Source organism: Rhamphochromis longiceps, linkage group LG1 (assembly GCF_057381845.1).
Source record: "Rhamphochromis longiceps isolate RC_006_pf linkage group LG1, R_longiceps_female_GT1.1, whole genome shotgun sequence".
NCBI lineage: Eukaryota > Metazoa > Chordata > Actinopteri > Cichliformes > Cichlidae > Rhamphochromis > Rhamphochromis longiceps.
In genome coordinates this window covers 31,263,567-31,275,655 of record NC_140557.1, presented here as the reverse complement: position 1 = coordinate 31,275,655, position 12,089 = coordinate 31,263,567, and the positions used below count along the sequence as shown (strand labels likewise).

The 12,089-nt window shown below is 39.3% G+C and overlaps 1 protein-coding gene across 7 annotated transcripts in view; it reads right to left on the bottom strand.

Moving 5' to 3' along the window:
* Positions 1-12,089, bottom strand: part of myo9aa (myosin IXAa) — a 96,841-nt gene that overhangs the window by 70,925 nt on the left and 13,827 nt on the right. For all 7 annotated transcript variants that reach the window (XM_085406065.1, XM_085406082.1, XM_085406115.1 and 4 more), the window contains exon 2: positions 3,403-4,365. In XM_085406065.1, coding sequence (XP_085262191.1) covers positions 3,403-4,278 — 876 coding nt within the window. In that variant the 5' untranslated portion in view covers positions 4,279-4,365. The remainder of the gene's footprint in view (positions 1-3,402; positions 4,366-12,089) is intronic.

Genomic DNA, 12,089 nt, shown 5'->3' with positions numbered 1-12,089 from the left:
TTGCAACCCAACTTCCAAAGAGATGTGGCCTTTTACAGTCGGTCACAAAGAGATGAGGAGCAGATGCAGTGGCGCTCCTGAAGAAGCACAAACAGACTGATAACCACCAAACCAACAGGCAGTGTTAAGGTAAACGTCAAGTTTACGTTCAAAATTCTTTACATTAAGCTGATAGCACATTAACACCAACAGAAGTTAAAACTCTAACATGGATTTTATTTCCACAACAAAAAAAATCATGTGCTTGTGTTTTTTCTTAAAACACAAGCTTAAAAGAAATGAGATAAATTATCCCTTTGAGGAGACTTTGTTTGATGTTCCTTCCGCCCTTCCTTCAGCCTCTTTGCAGTAGCGCCGCACCTACAGTCTCTGCATTAATCACCAGCAGGCAGATATGCAATCTTACTGTGCAAACAATTAAAGGCTGCTCCTCTGCACTTAAAACTATTCACTCACGTTGCCGTGTTGTGGATTAACTCAACATGCTTACACATTAACCCCAGAGTCGCACAAATGAATGGCATTCCTTAGAGCTTCCTTGCTTAAACACAGGGTAATGAATGTGGTGTAGAGCTACTTGTTGCATGACTTGTTGTTTTGCTCGTCACCTTTGAAGTTGGCTTCTAATCTACTACTGTCAATTTGACTTCGCTTTGATAGCGATGGAAACAAATTACCATGTGGGGAGAGACTTTAAAAATACGCACAATGCTTAACAAATTTATTCGACCACCACCCAAAGTAAGGTTTATGCCACAGCAGGCTTAGATTAAGAGTGATGCTAATTACAAAACTATTTTTTATGTTTATGTAATGGTTCATCTAACAGCATGCGCAAGCACTTCAATCAAAATTATCTTGCTTTACTGATCCATTGTATCTATACATGTACCCGATGTGTGCGATTATAAATTATTATAAACCTCAATTTATATTTTTTTTATTCATTCTCCACTTACATTTGTTTCATGTGTCACGTTCGGGGTACATCACCTGTACGTAAGGGTCACCAAAATTGAACTTTGTCAAAGACGGCACTGAACACGGCATCAAGAATCTGAAAAGGTCCCGCGGGCCTCATATTTTTAATGCTAAAATTTAATTTCTATTGTTTTTCATGATTTTCAAATTTACCTTTTTACAAAACAAGCTTAAAAAAAAAAAAAGCAAAGCGCACAAATATCTTTTGATTAACTTGTCAATCTACAGTTGTTAACAGAAACATCAATATTATGCTTCAATTTCTGACTTGCTTCTAATTTTCTAAAAATATAAGCATTTTCTTGTTTTTATGATACATGACCTAATGTATTTGTTAAGCACTGTATAAAGAGGGGTCATAATCTATTATGCCCTATCATAATATTTTAATTCAAGTTATTTGACAGACAATTTAACAAGGTCATACAGTCAAGCTGGTTATACTGCGATGAGGAAATACTAAAATATGTCAGGAAACACTGCTCTGAACATTTTGAGTGTAAACAGCAGGTGATCAGGCAATGTGACAATGAGTAATACGACCTCTCATTAAAAGTGGACATGGTAACCGTTAAATATTACCTACAGACGTTCTTCTCCCAGTTTCAGCTAAAGTCAAAGTCAACCAGGCTGCTCTATTAACCAGAGCCATCAAGTTTTTAGGTGAGTAAAAGTTACGTTTTAAGTCGTCAGTTCAAGGATGAGAGAATCTCGGAGAATCAATTTAAACTACAAAGCTAACAGAGATATGATCAGGAGAGCTGAGATCTGTATGCAAAACAGGTATTTAATAACACACTTCAACTGCAGTGTTATAGCAGCTTTTTTAAAATAGTTTTATGACATAATCAAAAAATTGTACGATGACGTCTGATCTTCTTGGGTGGGGGGGGGATTAGGTCTCAAATGATCCATTTTGTACTTCTTCTACAAACCAGCACTCCTTCTAATGGCCATTAGAAAGAGTGCTGACTCTAAAAAGAAGTGTGATTGTATAGATGTGCATGAGAAAAAGTCCCAATGCTCGACTGATTTATGATCTCAGTTAAACACTTTCCTTAGGAGAGTGTGGTCGCAAATGCAGGTTTTAAGTATTACAGACATCAAATTGATGTTCATTATAACAAAATTCCCATTAGGGCTGTTCGATATAACGATATATATCGGATAATGATATCAAAACATCTATAGTTTCATACGACGCCATCGTTTGTTTTGTGGTGTCGCAAAATAAACTGTTTACTGCAATATTTTTTCATCATTTTGATGGTCCCTGTAGTGGCCTAATAATTTGTTAAAGTTCTGTCTTTCTCTTATATTTAATATGACCACACTACTGACGGACAAGCGCCTGTTTTTACACGTTGTCGTTAGCAACCACAACGGTAAAACAATGGCGTGGCTCCGCCGTCCGCTTGTTTGTTTTGCATATTAACCTTTCACAAAAGCTCAAGATCCTGTTGAGACTTTTCAAAATAAACTAAATTGTGAAAGAGTATGCAGACTGTTTACAGATGAGAAGCGTTAGGTGCTAAAAATAAACCTTAGACTCAAACGTTGGAACAGGCTTTCTAGAGCACGCCGTGTAATAAGTACAAAGAAAACGGCGGCCGTTACAACTTCTGTCTAAAAATGTATAGCTTCATGCATCGGTTAAAATGGGGCGACCGTGGCTCAGGGGTTGGGAAGCGTATCTGTAACCGGAAGGTCGCCGGTTCGATCCCCGGGCTCTCTGTCCTGGTCGTTGTGTCCTTGGGCAAGACACTTTACCCTACTTGCCTACTGGTGTTGGCCAGAGGGGCCGATGGCGCGATATGGCAGCCTCGCTTCTGTCAGTCTGCCCCAGGGCAGCTGTGGCTACAACCGTAGCTGCCTCCACCAGTGTGTGAATGTGAGAGTGAATGAATAGTGGCATTGTAAAGCGCTTTGGGTGCCTTGAAAAGCGCTATATAAATCCAATCCATTATTATTATTATTATTAAAAGTCTGAACTCCAGGTACACAGCACCCAGATGAAAACACTTCACGCAAGTCGAGCTGCCCGAGATTCACAGAATTTACAGAAAATGTTACATTTTTGTGATTTATATCGTTATCGGGATGATAGATGTCTTATATCGGAATATGAGATTTTGGTCATATCGCACAGACCAATATGTGCGATATGACTCCCATATAGGAGTCTCACAGAGTAAAATAGACAATAAAGCACAGTATGCTTTTGGGTGTGGCTAGCTTGCAACTGAAAAGGTTTCTCAATTAGTTTCACCCCTTATGGTTTCAAAAAAACAAAAATGTTGTCCGACAAAAATGCTAAACTCGAGGCTTTAAACAGAACTTAAACAAATGGGTGACAGCATTCCTGTTCCTCTTATGTATACATTGCATGACTGAAACCCAGTGACTGTATGTTTTGCTTACCTCCAATACTGGCCCCGCCCCCAAGATGATCTGCTCCACTCCACTAGCAAAACCCTTCTGACTGAGAGCAGTCAGATGATGAATGAGGAAGTTTGTGCTTTGCGTCTTCCCAGAGCCGCTCTCCCCAGATATAACAATGCATTGATTCCTCCGTCTCTGCAGCATGGCGTGGTAAGCCACATCCGCCACGGCGTAAATATGTGGCTCCAAATCTCCCAGTGTATGATTATCATACATCTTCACATACTTGGGGTTATAGATGGGCAGGAATTTGAAGGGGTTAATGACGATGAGGATGCTTCCAACGTAAGTGTAGATCTTTTCCTGGCGGAAGCGGGAGCGCAGGTTGTCCAGCAGCGTGCGCTCGTTGAGCTCTGGCAGGCAGCACATATCTGCATGGTCACCCTGAGATTCAGGCTGTGGCAGCAGTCCACGCTCCATCAGGCGCCTGCGCTCCTCTGTGACCTGCAGCCACATCTGAAGGCTGCCGCCATAGTGAATCGAGCCATCCAGATTCTTCTCCCTTAGCAGGAAGCGGTAATCCTCGCCACCTGACAGCGGCCGGTGCTCTAGTGCGATACGGGGCCAGAGCATCATCCTCTGCACGGGACAGTCGTTGGGGTTCAGAATCCATTCTTCACCTCCAAATTCTTTCACCTCAGCCAGAACATAAAACTTGGAGCGGTCCAACTTGAGCCGTTCAATGACACGTTCAATGGCTTCAGCGGCTGTGGTGGTCTTGCGGGCGCTGATTGGGCAGTAGATTGTGCCTTCTGCCAGGGCGCCTGGGTAGATGCGCACGGTTAACTCCGAGTTCTCGAAGCGCGGCCGACGACCCAGGGTGCCCATGCCACCAACGCCATCACGAGCACTCATGGTGGATCAGGAGCTCCCATTAGCAGCAGCCCGGCACTGGCATGTTCTTAACTGTGTCGGAGGATCCACCAATTCAAGACATTACCACTGCAAAAGAAAGAACAAAAAGGTTGATTTAAAAAAAAAAAAATAACAACTTGATAGCTTGATCAGCCATTTTTTCTTCTAAATCAACAGCCAGACTTCTTTAGTTATCATGACAAAAGCAATGAAAAAATAAACTTCTGTTCAACTCATCATAGCTGACTTAATCTAGGGCTGAACGATTATGGAAAATAATCTAATTGCAATTTTTTGCCCCAATATTGCGATTGCGATGCGATATGCGATTATTTTTTAAGGTCTTTGTCTTCTGTATTATTAAACAAAGACAAGCAATACATCATATAGTATGGCCAATACTATATTACATTAATTTTAAACTGTTCTTTCCTGGAAGACAGACCTCTGTTATGATAACATGAGGTGATGCATGAATTGATGACTGACATTTTTATTTAACTTCTTCAATCACAACAGTATATTTGAACATACACAATAGTTTATTTTTAGCTTACAAACATCTGAGCATAAAGTGCTGACAAGGAACCCTGGTGTAAACATTAAAATGAAAGTCAGTACAATGTGCAGATTGCAGAAATATACATAAAAAAAAATCAGTGGCTTTACCACACTCAGTTTTTCGACATCTGTGAACTACTAGACAGTCATTCAATTAAAAAATAATATTAAATAAATAAAACTAATAAATAAAAAATACACACATCTTACTGATCTCTGCAGTCAGTAACATTACACATAAAGTGCAAACATAATAGCAATTGTATAAACACACACACAAACACGCCTTTAAAGTTTAAAGGCGTGAAATTGGACGGTCTAGCCTTCTGATTAGCGTCACCGCTGTCTCGGTGGAGTTTAATAAACTCGGCCGTCTGCTTCTTGCTATCTAAAATATAACCAGACACTGGCGTAAATTCTCGACTGTCTCATACTTCTGTTTAATAAGTTTTCTGTTTGACGTTTAGTCAGCTGTGTGAAAACCAAGGAGGAACCCACCCGGGGGATTAATAAAGTTTTATTTTATCTAATCTAATAACTTTAATCTCAGCCAAACCGATTTACTCACGAACAAACAAAACACTGAAAAAAGCCCAACAATAACATTTTTAGGTTGTCTAAGTGACTTATATATTACGTTTAACCCGAGCAGCGAAACTCCGCGGTGATCTGAAAATGATGTGCCGGGAGTTGTGCCGTTCTCGGCCGCATCAGTAACCCTCGAGCTCCCGGCTAGCTGTCGAGCTGGTGGGTAGCAGACGCCTCTGAAAACGTCGAAGCACTTTTGCAAATATGGGATATCTTGATAAACCGAGCAGATATTTGATGTTTACACAACTACTTTCTCGCCTGAAAATATGTTAAAAGTTTATTTTGTGACCCAGAAAGATTAGTATGAGTAATTTTAAAACTTAGTAGCGGCCGCCATTGCTGGAAACTGGAGTTTGGCTGGGCCGCGCTATGAATTCTGGGATATGGTAGTAATTTGGACAGCCTTCGGCGCGTCGCTGTGACGTAATCGGTCTACAAATGCGGCCTCAGGAGGATGCAGCCCATGAATTTGGACATGTCCAGAGTATAATCGCAGCCTTTGCGGTTAGAAAATTGCACTTGATCATGTCGCGATATTATCGCAAATGCGATATATCGTTCAACCCTAACTTAATCTAACCTCAACAAGTACAAATTTTTTTTTAAACTCCTGGAGGCTTTGAGAACGTCTCTGGGCTAAAACTGAAATGAACCTTCGAAAATCTAGTGAGTTAAGGCCAGGCATTTCAGCGCAGCTCTCTGCAATCTGCCCGATTACAAAATCTGGCAGATTATGACACAAAGACCATGTGCTGTTATGTAATCTGCCAGTGGGCCAAATTTTTTTTTTGGATCCTGACATGTACACTCATAGAAAGGAGAGGCCATGAGGATCTACAGGATTACCATTAGCACACACCCACACTGCCGAGCACACACACATAAGCTCTTGCCAGCAGCTGCCATCCTCTTTACTCTATGCACAATCACGCCATTCACAAGTTCCCGCTTTAATACACAGCAGAGGGGCATCACGGGGCGAGCAGAGGCCACGGACAGACGAGGACAGGAAAAGAGCTGGAATTAATGACCAAGCTGCTAAGCAAAGACCACCCCTGATAGAATCAATGAACCTAAAGTTGCTCTTGAAAGGTCAAACATCCATGTACTCTTATATAATAAAACTAAAGAATACAACAGCCCACATCCCCCTTTGAAACAAATGATAAGAGTTCATATTCACTACACTGTGTTCAGGTACAATCAAGCATTGCAAGAATACAGTGATAGGATGTAACGTCTGCTTTTAAAAAACAAAACAGAACACTGGAGGCAAACTGTAGATTTTTGTTCATGTTCAGACTTGCAGTAAACAAACCTCATAATTACTTGGCAATTATGATCATTTATGCCATATAAGACTGAAATTTAAAAAAAATTAATTAAGAACAAGGGAGACAGATTTTTTTGGTATGTGTGTCTACCAACCACATCTGAAGCCTCATCTAACGATGGCAACATTACAGTCTTGTGTGTCATCACACCCACACCCATCCACACCCACATATTAATTCATAAAAGCAGTTTACATATAGAACGTTATATAATAAAATTGGTAATATGCTCATCTAAAATTCGACATCCCAGGAATATTCATGTAGCTTGATAGTAAACTGAATGTGCCCAGGCTCATAATATAAAGACTTGGCAAGAATCGAAGTTGATTTAACTGTTACAGTGGTCACAATCTCTTTTTTGCCTTATGAACGTTGCTGAATAAAGGTCAAAGAAGGTTCTTTGTTACTTAGAAACAGGAAAAATATCACATTTTGACAATAAAATGTCACCACTTGACCATTTATGTCATGATTAGCACATGAATTCACAAAAAACATACATGGACCTTCATTTGAATTATCAAATGAATCAGCTCATTCCTGTCAGGTTCAAAACTGTACAGAAATTCCCTTTAGGCGCTCCTGATTCATAACAATACTGAGAAAGGAAAGCACAAAATACCTGGCAACAAACCCCAAAAACATGATGCTTCCAAGTACAACCTGTGTGGAGATTGAAAATGGCCTTAATCCAACCCCCCCCCCCCCCCCCCCAAAAAAAAGAAAACCACTTTTTTTTTTTCCTGCAGCTGTCATTAGGAAGGTTTAAGACATTAAACTTACAGAATTGTCACTCCAAGAGGTCATTTATATTTTTATGGGTGATGTACTGATTGGAGACCGCTTGTAATTGCGTTGTACCTGCGACAATGACAATAAAGACATTCTGATTCTGAACCTGTCAATAGCACCCAGACATTTTTTCCCCCCCAGTATTTTATCGCGCAAACGCTGACTTGTGTTTGACCATATGTGAATTAATATAAATATATATTATGAGATATCCATCATAAAAATATCTTGTTTTCCTTAGAGGAATCATTTTAGTTTGAAATTTATCTTTAATATTACAATGCCTGAAAATAAATTGGATCAATTTCCTCACCAACTATTACATGAGCACCATGACCCCAGCAGAAAAACCCTGGAAAACAGGAAATGGAACAGGGACACATATAGTAGGTGCACAGAGACGAGTACAAAGGACTCCAGCAGGGAAATGATACAATGCTGCACCCATCCCTGGTCATTTCCTGTTGCCCCATATCCAACTCTGTGTGTCACTTCAGCAACTTCGATACAAACATGTGCCATGGTCCACATACAGGCGCACACAGAATTATATATATGCATTACTTCTTTCGATCTTATATATAAGTCACTCAGTCTTACTGCTCACTACTGAATCCATAAACTGGAATTAATTGAGTGCAATGTTTTCCTGTTTGTGTGACTCGACTGCGTCTGTGTGTATCAGCGTGTGTTCTGATCACTGGGTTAGGGCGTCTCGAACAGATGGTCAGCTCGCTGCTTAAAGGATAGGGGATGGGGGGATTTAGGGTTGTGGCAGTGCTGCACAGTGCAGGGCCATGCTGGCAAACTCGCTCTTTATCATCACATGAGGACATTCAACTAATAGACATCTCTGGGAAAACCTTACTAATCACAGGACATCTTCCACCATCTTCAGTCACTGAAGCGATATGACAAAGTCATTTCATTGATAATCAAACACATTAAAGGCTAATAATTATCAGGGCTGCAAACCAGGCAAATCTGGCATTTCAGTGACAATATGTTCAACTCCACCACCACCCCCCCCAAAAAAAAAACAAAAAAACAAAAACAAAAAACAGAACAAAACTATATTTTTAGATTTAAAAGGAAGATTGAAAATGCAATTGTTGCAAAATCTACAGAATTTTTAAAAGGTGAGCAGATAAACATCAGGTTTCACAATTTTGATATTAACTAGTCCTGTAACCTACAAACACAGAATATCCAGAAAAAGAATATAATAGACCCGAGTTCAATTAATTTTTATTTGGTCTAATAGAGTACTGAACAGTTCTGGAAAAAAAAAAACATAATAATAATAAAAAAAAAGTTTTTTGTTTGTTTGGGTGGATGCATAAACTACAAAAAGAGGCCATTGCAGACCTTTTTATTTCCCTGGTTCACGTCACCCTTTATATTATATAAGCAAGTGCTTCTTATTAATTTTATTTATAATTTACCTGTCCAGTACAACAACCTGTGAGAGCTAATATTAATAAGCTACTTTTTTTGTCCCTCTTCTTAAGAGAGTTAAATTAACTAAACGAAATATTTTGTTCCAACATACACATCTAGCACCAATGGACATTCACATCCTTCACTGATCGCATGATTCACATTGTGCTCAAACAATCAAAAACGTAAGAAAGGAAATATTTCTGGTATATATCGTTTCACCTGAGTGCCATGCCTGTGCGTCTGCACACCAACTTAAAAAAGGTCTGATTTTAGATAACTCTGAGGTTTGTGCCCTTAAGGAAGTGACAAAGCAGATGGTGCACAGCTGGATGAAACCTGCAGTGGCCTATTCAGCTCCTCAAGCAATTGAACTAGAAACAGACCTGTTGCATCACCTGGGTAGTCATGGATAAGGGCTTGTTGTCAAGTAGTTTAATCTGGAATCAGCTCAAGATTTTTATTTTTTTACATGTCAGGAAAGAACCAATCTCACCTAATATATCAAACAACTTCAATCCCGGGATTCCCGCTTCAATCTTTTGTTAAAGTTAAACTTTGCTGAACACTGATAGTATCTATTAAAGTTAAGAGCAGCGCTGGGACTTATCTGCTCTTGGATCAGTAGGTAAACACAGACTCGAACACGATCAAAAAGCAGAAACTGTTGGTTTCATTTTCTTGTTCCATCCAGAAAGTCCCCTCTTTCTTTGGCAGAATAAATGAAGCATTTTCATTCTTTAGCACATCCTCTTAAAGACAGTTTCCTCAAAACATCTGGGTGAGGCCCTTTTTGTTACCACCAACAAATGCATATCTGTTGTTTTTATAGGTCTGGGAATATCATTTGAGTCTCGCAGGTAGATGTAAACTTAGATCTTTTTGGCAGATACTGATATTTGAAGAAAATTACACTATGCATTTCTTTCTGTAATCTGAACATTGAGAGAAGCCTAGTCTGAGGTTCCCTCTGACTGAGGTTCAACCACATGACTCTTACTATACAATCGCTGACACTGAAGGAATGTCAGGATCTAGTTTGGTCAGCTTTTTACAACGTGAAGTCATCTTTCTGAAAAGTTTAGTAGGTGTATGTCATCAGTGCCTAGCTTGTTCAGGGCTCATACTGTTACAGAGCCTCAATATCACACATTTACTAACTGGGAATTTGTATGTGTTGCACTAAGGTGTGCGAGTTGGCACTGGACTGTGAACCCTCCCATTTGGTTTGCAGTTTTTAAAGTGTTAATTTGTAGATTTGACAGCTTCACAAAGCCAACTTTAGCTGCTATGTTTACTGTCCACATCTCGCAGGATTACAGTGTTAGTTTATTACTGTTTGCATCAGTCATACAAATGCGTTTGTCAGCTGTTTCTTTAAGCCACGACTCAGATCTCTGGCCTTACCAGAGTTATGACAGCCACACTAAATGCAGGGTACGCCTTCTTAACATTCATGTGAAGTTCAACATTCATTTTACTCAAAATGCTCTGCAAACAAGAAAAGGTTTGAGCATCATTTTTATAGCTTTCAAAAGAAAACCGCACGTCCGTATGGTAGTCACGAAACGTTTTTGTTTAAGTAAGTGCTGACATAATATGGAAGAGTTATTTGAATGCTACAATCATAACATTAATAAGAAAACAAGACTTTCATTAGCGCAAGTTCAAGAAACTAACAAGTACTTTACCTCGTTGGTTTTGTTAATATTTTATCCATTAAAAGATAATGTCATAGTTTCTTAGAATTGGTAGTTTGCCATTTTAAATACCTTTTTTATGTAAGCAGAGTGTAATAGGGCATGCTTACATGGGAATGCACGTTTATTGATGACTACTTGTAACACACATGCAGAACGTGCCAATTATGAGATTGCAAAGATGAGATAGAGGTAAGATCCTGGGAGCCAGACTATGTTATGCAGCACCACAAGCAACAAATATAAAATTATTTCCCCATTTTTAAACAGACCTACACAACCTTCAACAATACGCCCGGGGCCCCTCATTATTACAGGTGGAACGGAAGCCACATAAAACATGGTTATCGGCGACTCGTAAAAATAACTGTAAAAACAGATTAGCATGAGCTAGTGAAAATTAACAACTGAAGAAAAGATGATAAAGCCTTCTGTATTGGCTTTGAGGAAATTTAACATATCCTAAAAGGAAAGAAGACACACAGAGCAAGTGCTGAATGACTATATTAATAATTTCTGAACGTTTAAATCAAGCCAAGATTTGGAAGGTTTGCTTGTTTACAATGTGGGTAGTTTAGCAGTCAGATTTCCCATAAGTCTGCTGTGAAATGGTCAGTTATAAACTCTAGAGAGCTGTAAAGGACTAAATAAACGTTATTGGAATTGCTAAATAGTGCAGGTAGAAAAACAGTTTGACTGAGAACCACATTGTGAACAGTCAGATAATCTCCACAGTCTTAGCATCCGGCTCTAGGAATGCAGAAAATTCAAGTGCAACATACTGAGTCAAAACAACCTGAGAAGAAAAAATCCACAGTATCTGCTCAGCTCCTACAGTGGCTTATTTGTTTAAACTTGAAACCAGGCAGCTTTGGCTCAGGTGGCAGAGCAGGTTGTCCACTAATCACAGGGTTGGTGCTCCCATTCGTGTGCGAGTGTTTGTGAATGAGCGATAAAATGGCAGATCACATACAGTCCAATCACAGCTGACTGAACAAATATTAAAATAAGTAGTAGTATTCTATTTAATTCTCCAAGCTGTCATGTTGTGCTAATAAATGTCAGAGTTGGCAAAATAATGCAAATGCATAACACTGATTAAAGTTCAACTGCAAAATCATTCATAGTGGCACTAAACGGGCCAAATGTTGTTTTATTTTCATTATTTTGATTTGGATCAATTCAGAATTTACATTCCAAACTTTAATTGATGAAGAGACAGAAAAAATAAAATAAAATAAATTTTCCAGCAAAGACGTTAGTGGTGACGTTAAGAAAAAACATTGCAGCCTTTAATACATGTATTCGAATATAATTAACACAGATCACGCAACTACAAGGAGATCACTGACGTGTATGTATGTTTCTATCATACAGCTTCACTGGCATG